The sequence below is a fragment of the Phalacrocorax carbo genome, chromosome 20 (assembly GCF_963921805.1).
Source record: "Phalacrocorax carbo chromosome 20, bPhaCar2.1, whole genome shotgun sequence".
NCBI lineage: Eukaryota > Metazoa > Chordata > Aves > Suliformes > Phalacrocoracidae > Phalacrocorax > Phalacrocorax carbo.
Genome location: NC_087532.1, coordinates 4,942,243 through 4,969,236, shown reverse-complemented (window position 1 = coordinate 4,969,236; position 26,994 = coordinate 4,942,243). Strand labels below are relative to the sequence as shown.

The window sequence follows — 26,994 nt, the reverse complement described above, 5'->3', positions numbered from 1 at the left end:
CTATTGCTAGGGGACCAGACTGCCATGTCTACCTCGTACTTAATTGGCTGGAAGCCACGTATGCGGCCAATAAAGCAGTACCTGTATATGACTTGCAGGCAAATCATTTGTTACTTAAATTATTGTTTCAACTTGAGGCCCCAGTAGTAGCTCAGGACTGTGTATGATACTGAATTAGCCTTGACTGAACATGCAATTCCTTCCTGAAACGCAGGTGAAAAGGCTGCTAATGACGCTGTGTTGGATATGTACTGTGGGATGTCTCCTTACCGCAAGCATTGCAATCAGCGTACTGCAGCATGGCTGACTGCCAGCTCCTAATATGACCGTCACTTTTCGATAGCTCACTGCTAATGTTCTCCAGCAGATTTATTCCTCTGGAAACGAAGCCTCCCCTCTTAATTATTTTTGCCAAAGATTTCAGGGTTTCATAGGATCCAGCTTTGAGCACAGACAATTGGCCTGAGTGTAAATGCTTTCCTGCGCTCATGCATTGGACCCTTACCATGTGATGGACAAGTGCAGAGGAGAAACAATGCAGAGCTGAGTTAATGTCTTCAGGCAAACGCACTCTGGGGTGAAGAGCAGATTTAAGAAGCTTAATATGTGCCGTAGCTGAAGTTCAAAATCTGCTTGTGAAATGCCTGTAAAATTTTCTCTCTTTACTTGTTACTGGCTCTGTTCTTTGCCCAAGTCTGACAGGATCTCAGCTATTGAAGTTACACCCCTGGAATTGCTTTGGAAGTCCAAGAAGTTATTTCACCATCTTGTCTCCTTTCATCAAATCCTTCCAAGATCATCCCAGTGCCCATTACTACCTTATGGATGTTGTTACCGGATCCTTGCTGTGATTGGCAAATATTCAAAGTGTTCTGCTGCCATAAGCAAATATTTACTCTGAAGGATTTGTGATGGCAAGCATACATGTCCTGCTTGATTTCTGCGTGTGTCAAGATTATTTCTTCAAGTTCAGGGAAGGAATTTAAAAAAAAACATGATGGAGAATTCTCCTTTCTTACAATTACTGAGCATCAAAGCGGCTGTCATTGTGCCAAGAGCTCCCAGAAGGATGATACTCTCTTTAAAGAACAGGAATTTCACTGAAGTTTGTCCTCCTTGCAACTTCCCCACCGCTGGGACAGAATGGCTCACTTTCCATTTTCCCTCTTCTGGCCAAAGATCTGTGAAAGTGAGAACTAAACTAGTTGCTGAGTGAGCTATGACCTCTCTTAAGTGTTTTGGGGTGCTTAGAGCAATGTTTGAAGGCAGCATGGAAAAAGCTGCACTAGCAGAGTACCAGCCAGCTACATTCTTTCAATAGGAATGCAGAGGAAGGTAGAGAAAGACGAGTTGTGTGTGAAATGACTGTTTTGGTGTGCATCTCCCTTCAGTTAGGACACCGTGTGATAGGTGGGACTGAAGCAGGAGTAGTTCCTGAAAGAGGCAGGAATATTGACACGTGGTCAACTTGTCAAGATACACTAGCAAACAGCCTCCTTGAGGATGTTAACTTATAACAGTGCCATAAAAGACAAATGACAAGAAGTCTAGAGACTAAGCTCCACTACCCTGAAAGCACCACGGCTCTGTTCCCCTTGTTTTTAGAGCAGGATGTCTTCACCTGGAAGAAGGGAGGCTGCAACCAGTCAAAGAATGCATGCAACACACATGAACGGCTCCTGTTGCTCAAGAGGATGCATTTTTTTTAAGCTGGCTGTTAAAGATAGACGAACCAATAACAACAAGGTTTGGTTCCAGTTTCTCCAGCTGCTGGAGGTATCTGTGAACTCTGCTTTTCTCTGATAAACGCTGGAAATTGTAGTTGACTATTAACCAAGTCCTGAACTGTTCAAAGTAGTCTCATAGTGTAGGAGATTACTACGAAGCCAGCAGCATGTGTTATACCTTGCACATAAGGGGAAAAGCACTAATGTGCTTTGGTGGAAAAACACAAGTCTGAGAGGATGAACCTGTCCTCTGCAAACGGCGAAAGTGCCTGAGCAAGTTGGTCCGTGCAAGGTAGGGCACGAGCAGTATTTCAGCCCAAGGGCAGATATGCAACTTGTGGCTGCAGGAGGGTTAATACAGTTCAGTTTTATCGCTGTGGCCCATGGCAAACACCCTCTCTTGCCAAGGCTGCTACCACAGAATGCTCCATTTTCCCTGGAATGCAGCTGTTGCCAGGCAGCCTCTCCAGCGGCATCATCCACAGCTGCCCAGGAGCTGCAGCGTGGAGGAGCAGCAGCTCTATTGCTATAGACGCATCTTGTCTATGTATATATGCCTGGGGTAAAATAGCTCATTTTGCAGCTTTTGCGCTAAGTCTGTCCCTTCTAGTTGGACAGATGAGCCTGTTTCCCCTGTAGCTAGGCAGGACCTCTGATTTGAGTCAGGATCTGGCAAAAGAACATCTGACCTAGCGGCGACAAACTTGAACAAGGGAAGAAAGAGGAGACGCGAGGGAGTCACACAGAGCAAGGGAATGATCGAACAGCAGCAACTTACTTCGGCTGATAGAGCTTGTCGTTGATTGGATGTTTTCTGAAAAGCTACAGAGGGGGATTTTGTGTAGGGCGTTCCCACCCCCTGCATTGGCTATAAAAGCCTGTACTTGGCATCTGTGATTAAAACGCCAAAATGAAGTTGAAAAGAGAGAAGCAGGACAGCTCTGACTACAAGGAAGGTTCAAAGGGGGTAAGTATGCTGGACTCTGCATTTCTAACTTGAGCCTCCCATAGAGATACAGAGGAAGCGATCTGAGATCTGCACGTACTTCTACAGGAAAGAGAAGGCCAAGATCTTCTGGGCTAACATATGCAAAACTGATCTTACAGGGAGAGCAGAGATGCATATGTTCCTGAGCCCAGTTTAGGTCTGTCTGCAGCGTAACGTTGCACCGAGTCTCATGATTTTCTCTTTGTCTGCAGCCGACCTACCATGTAACTTCTGTGTGACTTTCCCCTTCCGTGTGTGAGGTTTCTTTCCTACTTTCTAAGCAGTTTTAGGCTGCAGATGCTTCTGGATGGGGGCTGCCTTGCACAATGCACTGCTCGTGTATGCCAGAGGTTTTGCTAGAAGTGCTGAATGTGAATAATTAACACCAGTGGCTCTTTTGAGCTCCTGGGATTTGTTTAATGAGAGCAAGGCAGCCTGCTTCTCATCACCAGTGTGAGAATGTCAACAGCCTACTCGTAGAAAACGTAGCTGGAACCTCAGCTTCCTTCTGATCCTCAATCTGATATCGACTTGAATGTTGAGGTCCTGCAGTGCCCTAAACTCTGCAGACCACTGGAGGTGAGGTGCTAGAGCTTCTGAGGAATGTAGGGAGTAGCAGCAGCTGTATTTGGACAAATGTTCCATGAGGGACATGACAGATCCTTCATGTGGGACCTGAGTTGAGTGTTGGGACATAAAACCTTGCAGACATTAAGGCTAATGATGGTGACAGAAAATTATAGGTCTGAATGGAAAAATACTGTGTTCATATAGAAGTAATGAGATATATTAATGAGCTATAAAAGAAAACCAAACCCAAAACAGTTCAGTCAACCCAGGAGGGCCAGCCTGAGGACTGAAGGACAACTAAATTGTTGCAAAAAGCAAGTTGCTTGTAACCCTGAGGACTGTGTGGTGGTTGGTCCTACTCCAGTTTCACCCTTCTGTTCAACCCCAAGTGCTGCCCTTGTACCCCACAACCAAGCCCTCACTGAGCTACTTGGATAAGTTTTAACTGGCTTCAATGGCAAACGGATTAGATCCATAAACAGCTTGATCCTGAAATGTGGGAGGCAGAACAAGCCGGCATGTGAAAGCAGAACAAATGAACAGGAAAGAGATTCTGCCACTTCATGAAAAAATCTCTTCTTTTTAAAGCTTTCCTGTGCCAATATCCTGTGTTATTTCACTTACCAATTTGCATGTTGGAAAAAGAATAATTGCATTTTCCCTGTGGGGTGGTGTTTTAAGAAAGATAATTTAAAAATTATTCATCATCCAAATGATCCATTGATACCAGGAAAGAGTAGAATGAATTACTGCAATGAGTGTGTGCAAATCAAGCACAATAAAATGAGTTATAGTGAAAACAACCCTTCGAGCTTGCTTTATACAGTAACACGAAGTGACCAACACAGAAGGCAAGTCTTACCATATTTATTTATTTTTACTGAATGCTATTTATGCCCAAAAGCCAAACTTGCTTCTAAGGTGTTGCTTGTGTGTTTTCTTTCTCCTGTGCAGAAAATGACACTTTTGCTTGCACTGGTAGCACTGGTATCTGCGTTTGGATCTTCTTTCCAGTATGGCTACAACGTGTCTGTGATTAATTCTCCAGCCCCGGTAGGTTGGACTGTGGAGTGGACCATGACCCAGGAGTAGGTTTACAAACAAAACAAAACAGGACTGTAACAGTAGATTATGGGTGTTTGTGGGCAGATGCTTGTACTTCTCCGTGCTTTGAATCACCAGGTACCTGGTGAGAAGGGGCTCCCCAGGAGATGAAAGGGAGGCTGTTAAGGCATGTAACACTGCTGTTCGGTCTTTGTGCCTAGGAGAGACTGGGCACGAGGAATGCCTTCCCTTCTAGACCCCAGGCAAATCCTGTAAGGCAGGATAGCTTGTAGTAACAGTTATCTAGTCCAGGCTTCTCCACCTCTCTCTTGCATTCATTTTCCAACTCAGCTGTTCTGTTTTTTATCAAGACATTTGTGTAAAGCTTTATGGCATTCGTTGTTAACTAGCTTTTACAGCGTGAAAATTTTACTTACTGTGCTAAACATGCTCTGTATTTCATTCCAGTACATGCAAGACTTTTACAACCAAACCTACTTCAACAGGCATGGCGTGCCTATGGACAGTGGCTTCCAGATGCTGCTCTGGTCTCTCACGGTGTCCATGTTCCCTCTCGGTGGCTTGTTTGGGTCCCTCATGGTGTGGCCTCTGGTCAACAATTGTGGCCGGTACGTGACAGCGGTGTTTAACATCCTTCACCAACAGTTTGCTAGGTTCAGATAAGACTTGCCTCACCAGTCACTCCAGCTTGCCAAGCCCATCAGGAACGTGACTGTGTCACACATACCTTGATTGTAAGGCAGATGGGCTGGTGAGTAGTTGCCAGACTCAGCAATACGTGTTATCTCCTACGTGTAGAACAACTTATATGGTTTCAGTATGGTCAAGGCCAGGCTGTGTGCTGGGCACTGAGCCAGGTAGAGAGCAATGATGAAAGTCCTGGGCTGGGATCTGAGATCAGGCCCAGCTTCTGCTGCTCAGGTTTCCTGAGAAACGTCAGTTCTTTCTTGAAGCCTTCATTCCCTGCGGGAGAAATGGGACGATCACACCTTTTTTTCTTTGCTTAGTCTTTGGGATGGTGATTCATGTGAGTTTTGGACAGTAAAACACAGCAGGGACCTATCTGCTCTTGGGGCCTTAGGAAAAAATAAACTGAATCTGTCTCCTTCTCTATTACTTTTCAGGAAGGGCACTTTGCTGATAAATAACCTCTTCTCCATTGCTGCTGCAATCCTTATGGGAACCTCAGAGCTAGCAAAAACCTTTGAAGTAATCATTCTTGCACGTGTTATCGTGGGAATATATGCTGGTAAGTGAGAGGTTGGATGGTAAAGGGAGAGCAATAAATATATTCCTCACTATGTAAAGACTTTTTATTGTTACAACAGATGGTTTCACAGGTAGGGCACTTGACCCATGCATTTGCATAACAATGCTGTACTTGCTTGAACAACAGTTGTCATCTGCATGTTGCAGAAGTACTAAAGATCTCCAGTAACCGATGGCAGTGAGACTGGGATTTCAGCTGTACAGAGGAGATGTGTGTCTGTAGATGCAGCTATCCTCTGTAACAAGCATTTGCTAGGCACTGGAGCTCCAACAGCCAGGAAACCTGATAATGATAATCTGTTTTCCCAGGCATTTTAAAGCAGGTAGCCTAGATTTATTTTTTTCTTTTCAAACATAATCAGAAACAGAATAATCCTAAACCGAAGTCATTGAAGACAACACAGATCCAATAATCCAGTCCTGGAACTGACCATTCTTCCAGCAGGAGGAAAATGTTAAAAGGGAGAGTGAAGGGTTCAGAGCCACTGGATTTACTGCAGACTGTGGAAAGCCAAGGCGAAGGGTGTGTGAGGGCTGCTGGTATAACTGGTTGTATTAGAGCTACAGTAATATAGAGTAGGATCATTTCAGTTATTTTTAGTAGTTAATTTTCTTCATAGTAGTTAGTATGGGGCTATGTTTTGGATTTGTGCTAAAAACACAAATGTGTTTTTAATGTGTTGATAATGTGATTGTACTGAGTGTGTGCAGAGCCAGGTTGATAAGGGCCCTAACAGCATTTAGGCTGAATGAATTGGCTTTGGGCTGGCAAGACTGACATGCAGCAATCTGTGAGCTGTGGCAGGAAATTTCTCTAGTCCAGTGGTTTTGTTTTGGCTTTTGACTTTCCTAAGCCTGGCAGCTGCTCTTAGCATTGGGTCTCTGAATAAATACTAAGGAACCTGTTAAGTGTAATCCCTCTTTCCAGTTATTTATAACTGACAAAAGAACCTGGACTGGCTGTCCTGACTTGCCCTTCACAGCCTGACCTCACTGGAACGGCAGACACCGTGTCTGGGCGGGAAGCTGCTGAGCCAGGGCAGCCTGCTTCAGGCCCTGGTAGGCTCCAAGCATCACTCCCACTTGCAAAAGGGCAGCTCCGGCTGTAGCCCTGGCAGCCCTGTTGTATGCAGGGCCCCTCTGTGACAGGGCTTGGTCGGCATAGGTCTGAACCACTAGAAAGCCACTGTTTCTTGACCACAGTAGTCCAGGAGTCACTGCTAGCATGTTTTTTAATCTGTGCATTTAAAAGCCTGGTTATAGTGTGAACTTAAAACACTACACCTCATGAGTTTAGTTTTATAATGCTTTATAGTTGCTTTAATATTTGTTTCCATGCCTTTTTTGCTTTCAGATAACAGCTCTATCATCTTTGTAACTGCAAGCTCCTGAATGCTAGGAACTTTAGAAATGTGAGATAAGAGTCTCATGTGGTCATTTGACTCCAGGAGCTTGGGTTTTGCATGCCAGCATTCACAGCATAAGCATGGGAGCTGGCAGCTCTCTGGGGCTACTGTGGGTAACTGTGCAACGTTCCTCAAAATAACCTGTGTCCTTAGTGCCCTATTGGTGTAGGAATACCTATTCCAGCATGCCACCTGTAAGAGACCTCAAAGCAGCAAAGCCCGCTGCAAGCCGTTACTGAGCACTTGAGGGAGGAGTGACTTTTTGAAAGCCAGCAAGAAGTCACATCCTTCCAGCCTCACATCAGCTTGCTTGGCTACTGATTTCTTTTCTTGTTTTAGAGGAAGTAGAAAATCTTCCTTTACACTTCGAGTTTGTTTCCAAACCTGCAGTAGCACACAATTTTTCTTTGCATGTATTGTGTTGAAGTACTTGGAAGACCCTGCTGGGAGAAAGCTATTTTCTGAAAGATGAACGAGAGGCCCCAAATCGTCTGCTACCTCTGTAGGCAAGGCAGGCTACTGTTATGCTTCTTGGACTCCTAAAATGCTTTGCTGCTGAGCAGTTAATAAGCTAGACCCTCAAAGCACCAGAAGGTGGGCAGGTTGTACTCCCAAAGGCCCATCATGCACACATGGCTGGTTCCTTACTGTATTTCAACTGAAATGAGTGAAACAATCCAGGCACCTTGAATTAACTTCAGCATGGGAATGCCTCCGCAGCTTTGCCACAGAGATTATTTCTGTCTTAAGCTATGTGAGTGTAATATTGACAGCTTTTGCGAAGGGACAGCATTATTGATGAACAGAGAGGTAGCGGGAGAAACTCTTCTCTAACAGCTCCCGGAGAAAGCTAGACGCCTGGACATGCGATGCAGTGGTGGACTCTGTACCTGTCCACCTACTAAGGGAACCTATGTCATGTGGTGAAAACACACACACCTTATTCACTGTCCAGATGATGACATTAAATCATCAGCTGGAGCAGAAGGGTTTAAGTTGAGGTTTCCATATTTCCTGTGGTCCAGCAGGGATCACTTTGGTCTCACATGGGAAAAAGGCCTCTTACTGAAGATGGTGAATGTGCTGACATCAGCTGTGTGTCTACCATTGTTCTCTTACTGCTAGGTCTGGCCTCCAATGTGGTTCCCATGTTCCTTGGAGAAATGTCCCCCAAAAATCTGAGAGGTGCTATTGGAATAGTACCCCAGCTCTTCATCACCCTTGGGATCCTTGTAGCTCAGATCCTTGGTCTCAACAGCATCCTTGGGAATGCCAAAGGTAAAGCCCTGGCTCATGAATTCTCTGTGGGCTCCACTGGAAAAAGATTTCTCACAGCTGTCATCTTGTCTCGCTCATTGCAGGCTGGCCCGTGTTGCTGGGGCTCACGGGGATCCCATCACTAATTCAGCTCCTTATATTGCCCTTTTTCCCTGAGAGTCCCAGATACCTGCTGATACAAAAGGGCAGTGAAGAGCAAGCACGACAAGGTAGAGCATCATCCTTTCACGAAAGGGGAGGTGGAATGGGATAGATCTGACTGTGGGACATGACTGACAGCAACCAGCAGTGAAGCAAGCGAGTGTGAAACTCATTGACGTGTTGCTGGTGGATGGGGTTCTTGCAACATTGCTCCTTTCTCTGCATACGTGAATCCCTGACTTCCCAGCATGGAAGCGCTGCTGCCCGTACTGTACTGACTTGATTTGAAGCAGGAGACCTCACTGTAGACATGTCTCTGGGGTCTGTAACTCACCTTCCTCTCCCACTAGCTCTGCAGAAGCTGAGAGGCTGGAATGATGTGGATGATGAGATGGAGGAAATGCGCCAAGAAGATCGGTCAGAAAAGGAAGAAGGGCGTTTTTCTGTACTCAGCCTGTGCACCTTTAGAGGCTTGCGATGGCAGCTCATCTCTATTGTCGTCATGATGATGGGCCAGCAGCTGTCTGGGGTTAATGCGGTGAGTGGGAAGGCATGTAGGACAGGCCAGTGGGGTGAGTAATAAAGGGGTGGGACTTCAGAGCGGATGGTGTGGGGCACTGCTGACACAGGAGCTAGAACCTAGGACACATGAGTACCTCTTCATCAGGGACACTGGTTCTGCACCATGTTGTGGTGGGTTGCCCCTGGCCAGTGCCAAATCCAGTACACTCATGTACTAGCTACAGGATCAAGCTGTCCTGTTAAGGATAGTTTGGACATGTTCAGAGTAAGGTGGTTGTACCTGGCTCCAAACCCCAGCGTCTACAGAACTGAAAGAATTCAGTTCTCAGGCTTCTGTGCACCGGTTCCAGGATGTAAAAGTAGCCAAAGGAGAATTCCTGTGTTCTGCCTTTGGCCACATATAAACATAGCTGTGGTTTTGCTGCAGGTCTTCTACTACGCGGACAGAATCTTCCAGTCGGCAGGTGTGGCCAGCAGCAATGTGCAGTATGTCACTGTGTCGATAGGTGCCATCAATGTCGTCATGACTTTGCTTGCCGTAAGTTTCTGCTGGAAACCCTTGGAAGGGCTTCCACGCACTTCTCACTGGGACTGGGTGCTGAAGAATGCCCTGCCTGTTCTCTGTGTTATTGACACATCCAGCTTTTCACAGTTCCTGGGTGACTTGATGCCCACAATTCATCGGTAGATGGCGGAAATTTAACTGAATTTCTTAAAAGACAAAGACTACCTTAATAAATTTTTCTGGACTAAGTGCTGTGCCCCAGGTGTCTGGTCTCTCACCCCCTTCTATCTCTTTCAGGTTTTTATCGTGGAGTCCCTGGGGAGGAAAATCCTTCTCCTTGCTGGCTTTGGACTGTGCTGTGTCTCCTGTGCAGTCTTAACTTTGGCCCTCAATCTCCAGGTGAGTGGTTGAATGGCTCAGGTGATCCTACCTGTGCATTTCTGGGCCTTCCAGGGAACGGAGTGTTGGTATATTTTGAGGTTGATTCTATACGTGGCGGGGAGGGGACAGTATGAAAGGTCTCTGTACTTGTATATCTGCCTAAAGTAAACCCAGGAAAAGCTGTGATCCTGCTTGTCTGAATACTACTTCCAGTATGTCATGTTCATAATACCTGTCACATCCATTTGTTGGAAGCAAGGATCATACCCAGGCTATGATTTTCATGGCTAAGTATGGACGTATCTGGCAATGGAGGGTGACACTGGCTTTAGAATGCCCTCAAATCTTACTACAAACAGTGTCTTGAGTGTGTTGGTGATGTTCAGGTAGCACCCACATCTAACCTGTGATTAAATTCTTCACAGACCACTGTCTCATGGATGTCTTACCTCAGCATAGTGTGTGTCATTGTTTACATCATCGGACATGCTATTGGAGCCAGTAAGTAGGCACACTTCTGTCCAGTCTCCTCCACAAGCTGGGTAAAGCCAAGTGTTATGAAGAATTTCAAATCAAAAGCTTTGTGGAGCTCATCCAAGGGAATAGAATTTCTTCTCTGTGCACCTTCCTGATTGTCAGCTAGGCTTACATTCCAGTGATTTGCTGGCTGTGTCCATGAGGCAGGGGAGCACCTGGCTTTCGAGAGGAAAAGCAAAGACACAATTATGCTCGTGCCTGAGATTCCACCAGTAAGATCTGGATCAAAACTAGGCTGAGATAGTGAGCTTTACCAACTAGGCAGAGACGTTGCATGCTTGCAACTATAGGCAATCAAATTAGAAGCAACTCAAATTATATGTGTTGCCCTGCACTTCACTCTGCGGAAAGGAGAGGTGCGGATAGATGTGGACGTTGGAAAGGCTTTGTCCTGACTCAGCTTCTTAGTGTGGTGGAGTTGTCTGTTCAGCTTGGAAAGCTCTGCCAGACCCTTGCTGGATGCAGCAGTGCAGTTTTGAAACTCCTATTGAGATTTCACTGGCAGATGGAATTACACGCAAGCTTTCCTCTTCCATTTATGCTGTTGGGCAGATTCAAGCACAGGGAGATTGCTGGAGGGAGACCACTGGGCCAACTGGATGTGTGGCCTGACCTCGTTAATGAGAACACGGTCTGCTTCTGCTTAACTGTGCCGCAGGGCACGAGCCTGAGGGCTTGTTCCACAGGTCATTTTTCCAACACCTGCATGTGTTGGGGTGTTTCTCTGTTTTTTGAGGTTTTTCGTTTAAGCAATCACTTGCTTAGTTGCTGCTCAAAGGGTGCTCTCTGGAGCGACAGTTCGTGTTGATCAACTTTAATTTACCATTTGTGCAGGAGAGGGGTTCATGGCTAAGGTGCAGCCATAGGAGAGAAGAGGTTGATTGCTCTGTGAGAGCTTAGGAAAGTAATTTAGCTGCCCTGTTTTTGTGGGGTTTTGGTTTGGTTTTTTTAATCCCTTATTTGATTTGTTGGGTGTTTCTAAACATTAGTAGTTTAGAAACCATTGCCTGCCATGGAAATGAACAGCATAATCTAGGAATTCAGAGTGGGGGAATTGCCTTTGGGATTTCCAAATATGCAACTACCTTCCAGGTCCAATTCCCTTTGTGATGATCACCGAGATGTTCCTGCAGTCGTCCCGGCCTGCAGCATTCATGGTGGGTGGGTCTGTGCACTGGCTATGCAACTTCACCGTGGGGCTTGTGTTCCTCTACATGGAGGTAAGATGCGATCACAGGACAAGGCAAGACTTCAGCTGAAAATTAGTATCTTCACCCCTGTGTTCTTACAGAGCGCCTTTTTAATCCTAAGAGCTGTAAATACTCAAGTTGGCTCCCAGTACCTGTATGCAGGATTATATATAAAGGGCAAGAAACTGGTGTTATTCAGCATGTTTTTATCACACCTGTCTGTTGCATATGCTTTAAAAGCAAGCAGTTATTTTTCCAGGTGAATGGCTGATCCTGAATTCGGGAGCATGGAAAAGATTGCAAATTCCCCATCTTCCATTTTAGCCAATTTTTGCTTTTGATCTCTGGGTCACCCATTCAAACTGATCCCCAGCAGTAGTGACCCATAAATTGCTACATTTGCTAATTTTAGCCTGTGGAAAGGGAGCTGGTGAGTTTAGTTTGATTTATGTAACAGACCCACAGCCTCCTTTTCCAGTAAATCCATGGTGGTTTCTAATAAGAGAAATATCTTCCAATGCGAAGACAGAATCTAGAACCACTCCTAACTTCTGGTCGTTCAGCGTAAAATATGTGCACATCACTGTTGTTGCTTTTCTAGAGTTATTGCAGGGTTGACCGTGTTCAAATCATGTAATGTACACAACTGGTGTATTCCTTTGATCCTTGCTCTGCCTTCTTTCGTTGCCCTAGGCTGGACTGGGCCCCTACAGCTTCCTCATCTTCTGTGCCATCTGCCTCGCCACCATACTTTACATATTCTTTGTTGTTCCTGAGACAAAGAACAAAACCTTCATGGAAATCAACAGGATCATGGCCAAGAGGAACAAGGTGGAGATTCAGGAAGACAAAGAAAAGCTTGAGGTTTTCCACACTGTCCCAGGCGGGCAGGCAGGGAACAAAGTAATCTCCAGCAGTGAGCTGTGACCCAGCCCAGCGTTCGGCCTGGCCCAGAGGTTTTTCAGGATCTGTTCAGTGGGAGAACAAATACATCAATTCATTGATACCGATCTTCACTTAGACCTTCTGCAAACTTCCCACAGCAGGAGTTTCCAAATAAGCCCTTGTGTCTTGAGAGTGGTGGTGTTGTGAGTAATTAGCGGGACCGTTCTGCTTCATGGAGTAGCCACTGCCAAGGCAAGTTACTCATTCGTGGTATTTGTCACAGGCAAAGGGCAGCATCCTCAGCCGTCTCAGTTCCTGTGATCACCTTACCACACAGGTAACTTGATGTATGTCCCTGACGTCCTGACTGGCACATCTCAGGTGACACAAGCCAGCATTTGAGCTGGGTTTTGGTCAGTCCTATGAAAGGAGTGCACTATAGTCCCCTGAGGAACTGTCATTCGTGTATTTGAGGGTCCAGCATGAGTGATGCCAGGCCCTTGATGCTTTGGGGTGGAGGGTGTGTCAGTTGTTCTGAGGTACTTTGTTAGGTGGGCTAACAGCATTTATCATGTCAATGCTTGTCCTTCCTTTGTGTGCTTCAGAGGACTGCTAAACTGGAAACGCATATTACAATAATCTCACTCCACTGTCTCCTTCAAATCAAACCTAGTCCTCAGCTGTTGCTGATGAATCCTTCAAAAGCCTTATTCTTGATATTAGGGGTCATCCATTTGGCTGATGCTTATTCACAGTCAGTTTATACCCATTGGAATTGGAATGCCAGTGGCGCTCTAGTCTTCGAGCTATTTACCTCATTTCACTCCCTAGTGTTTACACTTCCGTTGTCAAAGAACAACAGTCCCTCTCCTAATCCTTTGATAACCCCCATATCCCTACTCTGTACGCATGAGTCAGTTGGAGCTCATTTGTCCCCAGAGCCTGTGTTTGCAAACACATCCAAACTTGTCTTTAGCTTCTCACACTGAGTTGCTTAAATTTAATTTTTTTAATAACCTGGTTCTCAAGAACTTGAAAACCCCTGAAAAAGTCTTCAAATGACTTAGAGCTTGGTCCTTCTGTTGGTTTCTGGTTGTGTCCTCTAAGGGCACTATTCCACCTGAAGACATGGATTTGGAAAAGCTCTGAGCGTGAAGGACTAGTGCAGACTCTCAGATGAAAGTGAAGTGTACTCTGATAAAAATGGAGCATTTCTTAAAGTATTTATTAGTTTAAGGGGTGTGGGGGTTAATTATGGCATAATTTAACATGGGGAAATGTAATTCATTGTTATCTGGGGCTGCTGCTCTCTGTTTTGAAAAAAGCAGAATTGTTGAACAGTGTGGCATGGATTTTGTGTTGTTGGTGGAGGTAGTCCTTCACATGATTTACTTTAACCTTAGAAAATTAGTTTTATACCTTCCCAGAAACTTGTGATGTATTTCTTTTGAAAAAGAAGCTGCTTCCATGGTCAGTCTCTACATCTACTTACAGAAAAGAAGGCATTCCACTGATCTATGCACATTGACTGCGTAGGACAACCCTCTGCCCTGCAAGGCCTTTACGTATCCATTCCTAGGTACACCTGCAGGGCAATGGGTGGTGATTTGATGGTGAGAAATGGGAAAGGAGGACACGTGCAGGAACGATGGTGAGGAACGGAGACTGGGTGAAGGATGTGAGAGAAATTTTACTTGAGGAAGTGGCTCATTTGACCAAAGAGAGGGGCTCTCTGACATGCTGGAAGATCTATGAACGGGCACCTAAGTCAAACTCCTGGGAAGGATGGGACAGTACAAGGTGTTGGACTGTGCCAAGTTCCGCTCTATTCTTTGCCTCTATCCCACCGATGGAGGCTTTGTTCCCATGTACCTACCATTGGAAAAATGACCTGGAGCACTAGCAGATGTGTAGTGAGCTTATATAAAGCAGAAGGAGCAACAAGCCAATAATCTAAGTTTGCCTCTGTTTCCCCAGCAAGCAGTTTGGAATCGTCAGCTGCTTTAAAAAAGGGGAAAAAAAAAAAAAAATGGGGTCACTGACAGCTGGTGTCAGACTCCAGAACCACCCCTCCCAAGAGGGTCATGGAGGTTTCTCCCCATGCTATAATATCTCCCTTCTGTTGCCCTGGTTTGCACAGTGCAAGTGCCCGAACATCTGCAGGACTGAGAACTTTGCTCCACAGGTTCACATGAGTCATCCACCCTGCAAAACCATTGGAGAACGTCCCAAGAAGAGTGTCTCTATCTTTCCCAAGGACAAGCATCCCTCCAGCCTGGCTCACATACCCCTTCTGGATACTCTTTTCTTTACCAGCTGCTCCATTGAGCCATAAATTTGCCATGCCAGACTGGGAGGCCCATGCCATGCAGTAGTGCAGCCAGCCTTGTGCCTTGTGGTACAGTGGGAAGCTGATGAAATGACCTCCTATCCACAACCCCACATCTGCGCCCACAGTCACCACCAGCTCATTATCCCTCTCCTGTGTGGAGTAGGAAAGAACAGTCTGACTGCCAGCATGCTGGGCTTTTGCCCAGAAACAGAAAGTGAAGGCTTGGAGAGATATATCATGGAGGGGATGAACATTTACAAAACTCTCAATGTTTTCCACAGGGAAGTAGAAAGCTGGAAAAGTGCTGGATTTAATACCTGAAATAACCAAAAAGACAGCTGTTACATTCTCTGCTGTGCTAATAAATCACCCCAAATCCTGAGGAATACACCCATAGGAACTGGCAGGGCTGTGGCAGCCTTGGCTGATTGGAGCCACAGCTACTGGCATGTGTCATACCAACAGGGAAAGGGCTTGAAATGATGAAAAGCTTAGCTCCTTCACCCAACTGTTTGGGAAAATCACTTCCCCCTGCCCCTTCCTCTTTTTTCATCTTGTGTAAAACAGAGATGATGATTATCTATTCTAGCAGAACTTTAAGCTTAAACCCCTCACTGTTTAGTAAAAATGAGCTTATATGTTGCAGGAGAAAGCTGCAGTTGCTGTGAGAGTAGCTAGATTAGGGCTAGCTTTAATGATGCTGTAGCTGAAGAATTTCCATCAGCAGGCCGAGACACGGGACAAAATTCTACCTGTACATATCAGTACCAAACCTGTTAATGACTTAAGCCATCCAGGACAGCAGGGCATGGGCTCTTCACCCTCGGAAGGTAAGCTGGACTCAAGAATAGGTACGTGTTTCTTACCTATGTGGCTCACTCCATTCAGCAGCTCTCTCTTCATGTCTTGGAGCTGCATCTGGATTTGTTCCAGTCTGAGGTTGACTTCTTCTGGGTGGCACTGTTCTAGAGCAATCAGACAGCTGAATTTACAGAAGGCCAGGACCTGTGCATGGTAGATGTTTTACTTTCCAGTTTGTAGAATGTTTGGGGAAAACCTTTGTTTTAAAATGCAGCCTCACCTCCGTATGGTGTCTGGCTGATCAGCCATGCCAGAGTGGTTCCTACAATGGTTAGCGTACCTCATCCATATGGATGCAGACACACCTGAACCCAGTGTTCTTGTGTGGTGCCACGTAGCACCACTTACCTTGGGACACAACCTACAGCCACCACTGCACCATTAGAAACAAGAAGTGTTGGCAGGGGGCAAAGAGGCACGTGGGCCATCTCCACCTGCTGTGCAGGGAAGCTGCTACTCCTGGGAAAGGTGTTCTCCACCATACCTAGATTAAGTGATTTGGAACTTGACATCTTCCACATAGGTTTCTTGGCCCTGCTGGGGTAAAGCCCGAGTCCTGCCTGCTGACTCCCTTTACCTTGGGCGGGTTTGGCTCTGAAGGAGGACTCCACCACCCGCCCGTTGAGGGGCTGAGCGTGCCGGTAGTCGTTGCGCAGGGTCCTGTTTTGCCAGTCCAGCAAGGTGTTCTCCAGGAGGCTGATCTGTGAGCAATGCAGGCTTGTTATGGAGGGCAATGGGAACAACAGTTTTGCCTAGAAGTGCAGTGCAGCTCCTCCAGCTCAGGATTAAACCTAGCAATTTGTTATAGAGGAACCCCCAGGGTCTCTTGCTGAGTATTAGCAAAGGAAAGAGACAGAACATGAGGGCTCCTATCAGCTAATTCATGATAAAGATATTTTGCCTGAAGGAAGTTTCTAACACCTGCCTGATAGTATGTATGCATGGATGGAGATTCTGCTGCTGTTCTGTAGCGTACTGCTTTCTCCCAAGTGCCTACTAGCCTTCCCCCACCAAAAAGAGTATTTATTTTTCAAACACTATGATCCTCCACTACTCTAGTCTCTACTTTGTCTTGTTCTCCTCCTAGAAGAAAATGTTTCTGATGCTTTTTCTTTCATTAAAGAAGATGAACCACTCCACAAGGCCCAGCAGTAAGCTTGTTTTATTTGTGTTACTTTTTTCCCCTGCTGAAGCCTTTGTCCTGGCAAAGCAGACAGAGGGAAGAGAAGGGGATCCTGCCATGTATTTGACTGCTGGCACAAGGGGGGGTTACTGCCCAGCACTCCCATGCATGCAACAAGTTCCTCTGTAATCCCTCTGCTGGAGCCTGGACAAACCCTCTCATGTCTCGCAGCAGGAATGATCCCATTTGCTGTACAATGTAAGTATAGACAAGAAAAAAACCCAAAATACCCTCCTAAAAATGTGCCAATTATTCTGTAATTATTTTAATGTTACAAATGGCCCTTTTATGGTTTTTTTTTGAGGGTGGGAGGGGTTGGACTCTCTTGCAGTAGTCTCTGCTTTGGTCTGACTAGTCTCTTCCTTTTTATAGTGCTTCAGTATGGTTGAGCCTGACTGAGCAGACAGCTTTGTTTTTGCTCACCAGACCTCAGTTAAACTGCTGCTATACAAAAACTGGCCCTAGCTGTGATACAGCATCACCGTGCCATTACAGTCACCTGTAATTCCAGTTGCTTAGGAGTCGATCCCAACAGCCCTATATGAAATATGCCCTATTAGCTCCTCTCTCAGGCTGTTCCCAAAATCACTGGTGGGCAGAAAAAGACACTTGTGTGGAAAGGTGAAGCCCGGAGGAAAGAGAAGCTGCTCTGTCTGGTAAACAGCTATCACTTACCTGTGTGTGTGACAAGACAATTGGAGAATTAAAGATGGTCCAGATCACGCTCTCGGAGCAAGGTGGGGTTGTTAGTGAGCCGTGGTACCTGTAGAAGTGTGAGAGGTTTTCTGGCAGCATGGCTTGGACATCCAGAGAAACGAGCTTTGTTGACTGACCTCAAAGGGAATCAGAGGCGATATTAACCATTACTGGAGAACAACAGGAAAGGTGAGGCGTGTTAGAGCTGGGGTTGGCAAATCACTTTGCCCAGAGCACTGGTACACTGGACCTTTGGTGGAACTGAAGATGGAGGGACGTGAACAGTCCTTTCAGTGGATCTTTGGTTTGTCATTCAGAGAGAGCTGGGGCCCTGGAGGTGGTGGGCGGCCGCACCTCAGTGCGCTGCCAGTAGCTGTTGGTCCTCCCAGGAAGGGGAGTGTGCAGCAGGGCACCCGCTCTCTGGGCATACGGACTGCAGGATTGTAGGACGTTGGTGTTTGATGGTGCCGCAGTGTGTTGCGTAGACCAACCAGGAGTATGTTTATTGCTGCCTCGAGCATCTTCCACACCACCCTGCTGTGTGGGCTGCTCTTTGAGATGCATGGGCAGGGATGGTGTGAAGTTGTGCGTGGCTGAGGCTGTTTAACCACACAATTGCAAACAAAGCAGCAGCAAAATGTCTGTCCCAGGACCCAGTACATAAATACAGGCTTTGAGAATATCAAGGATGGAGAAAGGCGTTCCCAGGTCTTACCTGCAAACCTGATCTTTGCCAGTTTGGAAATGAATTCACTGTAGTAGGTATTCTCGAAGTGCCCATCCTAAACACAGCATAGAAACTTGAACAAAAGGTTAGTGACCTGCCTGTCCTTCTACACTACTACTCAGCTTGGGGGACTAATTGATGAACTGGGAGACAAAGAGAACAAATACTATTGCAGATCTCTTAATAGGCTGGACAATCCTAGGCATGATAAAGTAGGTACATGTAGATCTCAGATAGAACAGTGAACTGTAAGGATCCTTTTTCACCACTTCTAAATCCACACAAAATCAAGTGTTCCCATTTGCAAACCAGAGTAAGGCCTTGAGGTACAGCAGGGGAAACCCAGCTGCCACACCTGATAATCCATCAGTACTTCTTACAGGGCAAATTTTTCTGGGGCTCCCAAGTTGTATTGGCTGGTGTTGTGTGAGCCCCACGTGATGTCAGGGAACAACAGTTCTGCTATGACACAGCTTCCTCAAACTGGTGGCAGACATCATCTCTTAGGATAGATGTACAACATCTAGCTACTCATGTCTGGACCTGCTCAGACTGTGATTATAGAATAAATGCGGATCACAGATTGGCCCTGCACAGCAGCTTGGGTGTCCAACCTACCACATACAGGAAGGCAAGCACAGCCAATCCATCTGGTTTGTCTTTGGCTTCTTCAAAGCTTGAGTAATCAGCTGAGTTGTAATGGACAATGTGCAGCTGTCAGAGGAGAGACAGGGGCATTTAGCAAGAAGTGATAAGTGGCTTCCTTGGTGCTTTAAAGGACCCAAAGCACACTGAAGGGAGAGCCACCATCCCAATTCCTGATGCTTCTGCCTCATAGCACAGTGAACAGACCTTTAATTTAACAGGTTTATGATAAATGTGGAGGAACAACTCCATCTTTGAAGTACATTAGTGCTATTGCAATGGCTTTTTGTAGTCTTCTGTGCCAGCACCATCAGGCTCAGCCCTTGCATTGCACCAACCTCTGCGAAGTATCTCATCCCGTCTATAGTGTGCTCAGAGCCGCTGGTCTCCAGGTCCAGGCCACCCCAGTGCAGATGCATCTGTACAGCTGTGTAGAGGCTTGGGAGCCCTCCAGAGATGTGCATGGTGGGTGGCAAATCAATCTGAACTGAAAAACAGGATTGGAGACAGCAATCGGTGTAGCCATGCCCATTCTTGTAGCTATGCTTGCCCTGCCTAGTGCTTTCTGCCGATAACACTCTCTCTGAAATAAGCTGGCACAACCATGTTCAGGGAACTAACTCCAGCATGCAAGGAAAACCACTGAAGCTTAAAGCTTGGTATGCTTAAAATCTTCCCTGACCTCAGGCTTGTGCATCACAGACCACACGAGGCACAAAGATGACTGGGCACTAGCTGTGCCTGCAGACTTTTTTTCCATCTGATCAGCTCTGTGTTTTTCCTCAGACACTAATAAAAAGTGCTTTAATGCCCATCTCTCGCATAGTACATCGCATCTTGCAGGGCTCTGCACAGATTTATTAACTACTTTATTTCCAAGGAAGAAAAGTGGGATAGAAATTAACAAAGTGGCTGAGGGCAACTGTGCCTTTCTCTAGTATTTCTGCTCTGCAGTTTGGAATTATGTCCATTGCTGCCTTACAGATTACAGTCCGTGCAGCCAGCCTATTTTCCCTTCTCTGGCCTCTGAGGTGGTGCATTTAAAGGCAGTTGTGTTAATGAGGTAATGAAGGCCACACTTGGGGTCCCAGTTCTAAGAAAAATACGCTACTGGAGGAAGTTGCACACACTGTGCATGGATGACATTTTAATCTCCCACAGCTGTGTGTCTTTACTATCTACTAGAGAACCAATCCTGTTTAAAAAAATGAAGTCCAAATGCCAAATACAAAAGGCTTCATTAACCTAAGGTTATCTATGTGAGTGTCTGCACAGATGGAGAAATAGGTGCAAATTCCTTGTGCAGACACTCTGCACTACTGCAGATAGGCTTTGTCAGGTGGGATTTAGCCTGTAATTATGCAACTAGAGAGAAAGTATAGCTGGTTTCTTAGGTGAGATGCTTGGCCTTCAGTTCCTGAGAGTCCTGCTGATAAATCCATCTCCTGTCCCCTTCAGATCTGTTGAATATTTTCTAATATGGCCCAGTGGAATATTTTCCTTGACAGATACTGCTACGCTGTTCCATCTCACTGCAGCCAGTGGGAAAAACCTACTCTGACTTCACAGGAGCTCTGAATAAGGGCAGTCATTTTGCCTTTGTGGTTTTCTAAAATGCCCTGCATCAGAAAATCATTTTGATGTTAACAAAAGAATAGGAAAATACACATGTGCAGTCAGAGACCTGAAAGCTAAACCTGCAGGAATTAATTTGTAGGCAGTCAGGGTAGCAATGCTGGCATGAGAGCTTCTAACTGAACGTTGAGCTCTGTGGGCGACAAACAGCAGTGATTCATTTTGTGTTTTAGAAATACAATCACAACATTCTTTCTCTGAAGGCAGTATGTCTCTCATCACTTCATTTCCTTGCTCTCCCTCCATATTTCTCTCTGTTACAGAGAGGAAGAAAGGACTGCCATGTGGGATTACAGAGCTACCAGCTTTATGTTCCAAACACCTTCCCAAAATACTCATTCCCTTCCCACTGCCGCTATTAGAAAATTCTCTCGTTGCTGAGCTGTAGACGAAAAGCATTATCTCAACAGTACCAGCTAATGAATTATTTAGACAATGAATTACAGACTGCAGCAGGGGAATTCAGGACCTCCTAAATTATAAGCCTTGCCCTGAGACTGTGTGGCCAAAGGCAAGGCTTTTAACCCATGCTGTGTTTCAGCCTCCCTTCCTGAGACCTGAAATACCAATTCTCTGACTATAGGGGAGGGATTCTCCTCTGTGTTGTGCTTTGTGTCACCTACATCCAGCCCAACCTCAGATGGAAACTTGCTACTGAACTACGGTTCTCTATTCCTATTGCTTCCAGTTCTTAGTATCACACAGGGGCAAAAGATGCATTTTCTGAATGCAGAGAGGAGTCTGTGTGTACCAAATACCATTCACTACTGTAGTTCTGCAGTCTTCTAGTATGCTGAAAGAGTCAATCTGTAATGCTCTAGCTGCCTTTTGTCCCTTTTTAATGCCTAACAAAGACAATATCTTGCAGAACTATAACTGCCTTTTATTTTCTGGTTTACATATGTGTTTCTGGAGAGCTTTCCTGGGTGGCTGGGGAAAAATGCAACACTAGGAGAGCAGACTGAAGTGAGATGGCAATGCAAAGTAAGGTGAGTTAAAAAAAAAAAAAAAAAAAGCACTGTCTGTGAATAGCATTTCAATCAGCTAAAATGAATAATCGGTTCCTGCACTGTCACGAGCTGGACATCCTCCCAGGACATCTGCTCAGTCAGGGAAGAAAAATTTCCTGCCCCTATGGCAAAGCTGACTCATTCCAATCTGGTGTCACTTGTTGGCCACAAAAGGCTTGTGATAATGTTTTAGGTACAGCAGAGTGCTGGCATGAACACACAGGAGCTGTTCCCGTATCTTGCATGTGTTGGGAAATACAAACCAGAACCCATAAAGTCTCCCTTATACCCCAAACGCAATGTAGTAAGTGCGTGCTATGCTACCCAGGTGAAACCTCCAGAGGCTACACCACAGCCGCCTCTATAGCTTGAAAGCAGAAAGCTGTCAGGTTCAGCTATTTCTTTATCAGCTGTCCCAGCAGGGAGGTATGTTCTTTCTCCCGCTGAATGCACTGCAGGACTAACCCAGTATGATGCACAGAAACCTGAACTCCTCAGAGCAGGATGCTAACAAAGCAGCATGGATAAAAGGGTTGGGCTTTAAGGACAGACCTACATTAAAGACATGTACATTTTAAAAGTGTAAGGCCTTTGCTTTGCTGCTGCTGGCCTGTTCCCTGCACTGCTGGCTGCCAGCATCACCTGCTGTCATGGAAACAGTGCATGGGAGGCCCCTGCAAGCTGCATGTGCAGTGATCTATGCACGTACCAAGCCATGGCTCAGGGGGCGAAACGGGGTGAAGAGGACAGGGAGCACTTGCTTCCTGGTGCCTTAGAGCTTCTCTTTCTGACAGGAAGGTGGCTGACAGCTAGAGCTGCTGCAGGACCGAATAAACTTGAGCTGTGTGCCCTGATTGCTGTTTCAGGCTGCTCATTTGCCAGCAATCTCTCAACCAGCTTTTCTTTTCAGGTAGGTAATGAGAAGGATCCCCCCCAGTCTTACCAGAGTGACCGTTGTTGGTCATCGTGAAATCCCCTCGTAAAGGTCCATCATAACCACTCAGCTCTAGCTGCAGCAGCTGGGGGTTGTACCTCACTTTTTTCCTCTGGATGTCAATTGGCGATTGGTGCTTGCCAGCACAGTCTGCGAAGTGCGTTCCCCAGTGCTCTTCATCCAGCTCTCCCTCTGTGTGGATGGGAAGCAGACGAGGTTATTAGGACATGGTGAGACTGCTGTTAGCTCAGGAGTCAGAAAACTCTCCTCATTTGCCAGCAGGGCGTGTCAATCTAGTTGTTATAACACCAGGAGCTGCAGCAATAAAAGGTTGCTTTGCCTTCCCTAGAGTGAAAATATACATTATTCTGTCTGCAGGACAACTGTGCTGTAAAATAAGAAACCTGCATTGCAGTAATCGCTTACTGATCGCTGGAGACAGAACCTCTGCTGAAAGAGAAGCAGTGTTTATATAGAAAGGGGGATTTAAATAGGTCTCAGCTGCCAAAGGTGTGGAATCAGGTTCTCAACCTAAGCAGTCTCTGCTTAGGATCAGGAACTAGCAGCAAACCTTATTTTTAACTAGGGAGACATTAACAAAAGCATAATAGGAGTAAAATGGTTTAGGCAAATGGAACCTTTTGTATGTTTTCTGGGATAGAAGCGGTCTAAGGCGGCTTCATGTCCTGGGTGTGCTTTTATTCAAACCCACCCCTCTCCTGAGCGCAATGCTACGCCTCTTCCTGGCGCCCCCTTTTTATACGCAACAGATGAGGAGAAAGTGGCTCAGTGCTTTTGTGAGACAGATCCTGGTGTGGAATAGGACCTGGGCAGCCCAATTTCAGGATTCAGTTGATTGCTCTGAGCTTTTGATGCTACTTTACCCCCCAGGCCTAATAACCCCTAAAGGTCACGCTAAGTGTTAATACCGGCTCCTTTTCCTTCTCAGTGTCACTAGCTCAGACGCAAACCTGTGACACGGGACTAAGAACTAAAGACCCTAGCTTCACTCGCACATGCTTATCACCTCTGCAAGTATTTAATACTAAAAACCTCCTGTGGCCACCTATGGAGGAAGCAAATGCGTAGCAGACCTGGCATGCTGGATGCTCTTTCCAATGGCTCTAAGGCTCTTAGCCCTCATTCGAATCTTTCCTGCCGAGGTCTGGGTGCTGCTGAAACTATTAACAATTGCTTGAACCCTTCAAGGCTACCTGCCCTCATCTCAGTGCTGAATTTAGGACTTCGAGCATAAGTAGAAATTTTAATGCTACCTCTGTCATGGCTGTGACTGACCCTCAGTATGGAAACCTTTTCTTCTTCACCCCAGAGCTGCAATAGATTGTCTCAGACACACGACTCTGACATTGATCAAACAGAGCGAGAGCTAAGGAATAATCATCATGTGATTGTTGAACTCACTGACTTCAAATCCCGCAGGGATGGTTTGGAAGGAGACGTGATTGTCTTAAACGAGAATAGTTCAAAGCTACTTCATCATCTTCCTAATTGTCAAATTATTATAATTATTGCCATACCACATTTGATACTATTTGCTAATTCTTTTATTTTTATTTCATGTAAGCAATGTCAGTTTGCAGGTATTTATTTCCTGACATTGATTTAATATGGGGGCGCTTAGGAGATGCAGATAGCCTGCCCAAAAGAAAATCTAGAGAGAACCTCTGCAAACAGCTTGGTGTCCTAATTGCGATATTGTATCTAGTCAACAATTTCCTTTGCTTTAGCTTGTTTCCCAGCCCAGCGAAGATCATAAAAGGATTACTGTTTACTTCAATGAGCTCTGCAAACAACCTTCTGAAACAAATGAAAATCAGATAAAATATCACAAAATATATAAATACATAAATAAGCGCTTCATTGTGATCCGTACCGCACGGGATATGACAAAATAATGAGCAGGCAGTATTTAAAGCTTTTCCTTCCAGGATCATCCAAAGGGCAGCTTTTCTTCTAACACATTGTAAAGATTTTCCCCATTGTTTGAACTTCATTGGTCTGCCAACTCTGACAGTGTGCCCTAACCACACAAAGGAGTAAAAAGGGGTGACATTGAAGAGAATCACTTTCAAGACACACAAGCATCAATAAAGTGGAATAAATTAGCTGCTCCGTGGAGACCTTTCAGTAATGGAAAGAGAGTCAAGCTGAGTATTGCTTCTGCAGTACAGAAAGGATGGGAGCGTCTTTAGCAAGCCGGCAGCCCGTAGCAATCTCCAAACTGCCTCGTTTTTCATTACCTTTGTACGTCCAGTGCACTAGGTGAGAGCAGCTCAGATGCACCAGGAGCAGGCGGAACAGGACAGCTGTGATCCTCATGTCTCTCGCTGTATCTGCAGTCGGAACCAAGGTGGGGAGTGCATTTCTTTAAAAATCCTCAGCAACTGTAAACAGCAATTTACTCCAGGTCTGGCCTTTCCAGCCCCCAACAGCCCTTCTCCTCACTCATCCAAAACAATAATAGCAAACAATGTCACAGAGATACTTTATTTGGACAGTCAGCTTTAAACACTAAGGGTACTTTATTGATCCTCTGAACCAAGCTGCCCGTGCAAATGGAACAGGTCTTCCCAGACAGCCAGAGCTGATGGCCTTGGAGTCACGGTCTGCCTCCAGCTGCCACACGCTCCCTGCTCACTTCTCCAGGCCATTCGCTCCTGATGAGCAGGTAGAAAAGCTTTATTGCAAGGCTCTGTTTAACAGTGCTTTGTAAGCAAAGATACCCAACATGGACCTCAAAACACTGTCTCGAGGTGGCCAACTGTTTCCTTGTTACACTGAGGAAGGAGCCAAGGCAGAAGGAATTTAAGGGACTGGTTTTCAAAAGCACCGAGCATTCACAATCTTATTAGAAGTCAACACTGTAGACACTTAGCTCCTTTGAAAAATCAGACTTCTGAGATCAGATTTAAAAGTGCTCCACACCCACAAGCCTGGTATTTCAAAGCATTTTGCTTTCAACACCTTCCCTAGTCACTGAAAAGCCAGGTTTGAATGTGAGAGATTTGCAACCTTTGGAAAATTCAGAGCTCTGAAAAACCTGTTGAAGGATACAGGCACAACACAGCATACTGAAACCCTGATGGCTTTTTAAAAAATGTACAGGAATTAAAATAAAAACTAGCAGGTGTCAGATGTCTAAATGCTCTTGTGGACTTCAGTAGCTGCTCTGTATATCTTTAGGTGCTTGAGTTCCTTAAAAATATGTCCCAGGCAACTAATTGCCCAAGGTCCGGTAAAAAAGTAATTCAGCAGACCAGGGAACAGACCATGGATCTTCCGCCTGCCTTTTTGTATCCTGTTACCAGGCAAATGTCACTCCCTTTGAAAAGCCTTCTCCTCCCCCAAGAATGACACACTATTGATGGCCCTTTCCGCCCAGCAGTGCCTCTCAACCCATAAACCCACGGTTTAATAACAAAAGGGGAGGAGAAGTCTCCCCAGGAATGGAGCTTTCACCTGGTGCTGAGAAGAGATATACAGCTTCCACCAAATGCAGCACAACTTGGCTGTTGATTTTAGGTGACAGGCAGCAATACTAAACATTTAGCAAGTAAGCTCACATCAGTGAAATCTCTGTTTGCAACGTTCCTGCCACTTGCAATAATATTTGCAATTATTATTTTCAGCAATAAGGTACATAATAACAGCAATTCAACACTAAGAGTCATAGGTGAGTTACAGATGTCATGCGAACTCAGGTTTCTAGATTAGACTGTGCTGAAGAACAGAAGCAGGTTTTTTTACTCAAAAATCTTGATTTTGGAAATGAATTGCTAACATTAAAAGGCCTTTCCTGTTTTGCTGTTCCGGGCAGTGCATATTTAATATTTGGGAACTGCTGCAATATTGAGGTGATTAACCAAATGTGTATTTTTCCCTCTCGCCTCTAAAGAAATCATTTATTCTGACAGTTGCACTGAACTGTGTAAGGACTAAACTAATCAAACATGTCCTGCAATGCGCTTCATAATCCTTGTGTATCCAGTTGGGTAAATAGGCTTTGAAATTAGCTGAGGGAGACATTTTGGGGGTTTATACCTGTTTACACTCCAGGATTCCACACAGCAGCACGTGAGGGTGTGAACAAGAGCGAAGAACAGGAGGTCACCTCTGCACCAAAGCACCCCGCCATCACCCTGCCTCTGCGCGCGCCGAGAGCGTTTAAATGGATGCCACTTAGGGACAAGCTGTTTCTCTTGCCTGTGCTTTATCGATCAGCTAGCCCGGTCTGCACAAAGGAGTTGAAATCAAGCCCATTCGGGAATGTACTGGTGCCAGCAAACTGGAGACGACAGTGAATTAATTTTTAATGGAGCTTTTGCAACAGGCTGAAGTTGTGACATTTCACTTGACATCAGCAGGGGCTGAGGGTGCTCAGCAGATCCAAACCCACACCTCTTTTCGCTCAGGTTAGCTTCCCCCAGATTAGTGGCTACTCTGGAAGATGTAGCCGTGTGGGGAGAGGATTACTAAGGGCACTAAT

The 26,994-nt window shown here is 45.7% G+C and overlaps 2 protein-coding genes across 4 annotated transcripts; one reads left to right on the top strand and one right to left on the bottom strand.

The window, feature by feature from the left end:
- Nucleotides 1-1,863: 1,863 nt before the first annotated feature.
- On the top strand, nt 1,864-16,808 carry LOC104048886 (solute carrier family 2, facilitated glucose transporter member 5). 3 transcript variants are annotated; one of them, XM_064470001.1, is made up of 13 exons: nt 1,864-2,019; nt 2,367-2,694; nt 4,240-4,338; nt 4,798-4,958; nt 5,475-5,599; nt 8,151-8,303; nt 8,387-8,512; nt 8,795-8,982; nt 9,394-9,504; nt 9,769-9,870; nt 10,278-10,353; nt 11,482-11,609; nt 12,273-16,808. In XM_064470001.1, exons 2-13 carry the CDS (start codon nt 2,638-2,640, stop codon nt 12,504-12,506), a joined length of 1,560 nt encoding a protein of 519 aa, XP_064326071.1. In that variant the 5' UTR covers nt 1,864-2,019; nt 2,367-2,637; the 3' UTR covers nt 12,507-16,808. The 3 variants fall into 3 exon arrangements, with proteins under 3 accessions (XP_064326071.1, XP_064326072.1, XP_009507762.2); XM_064470002.1 differs by lacking the exon at nt 2,367-2,694; XM_009509467.2 differs by lacking the exon at nt 1,864-2,019 and having other exon boundaries at nt 2,027-2,694.
- On the bottom strand, nt 14,135-26,774 carry CA6 (carbonic anhydrase 6). The gene is made up of 10 exons (XM_064470000.1): nt 26,550-26,774; nt 24,749-24,841; nt 22,497-22,679; nt 19,247-19,395; nt 18,882-18,977; nt 18,252-18,318; nt 17,516-17,673; nt 16,235-16,358; nt 15,663-15,761; nt 14,135-15,113 (listed from the first exon to the last, which is right to left on the bottom strand). Exons 2-10 carry the CDS (start codon nt 24,825-24,827, stop codon nt 14,500-14,502), a joined length of 1,569 nt encoding a protein of 522 aa, XP_064326070.1. The 5' UTR covers nt 24,828-24,841; nt 26,550-26,774; the 3' UTR covers nt 14,135-14,499.
- Between the last annotated feature and the right edge of the window lie 220 nt (nt 26,775-26,994).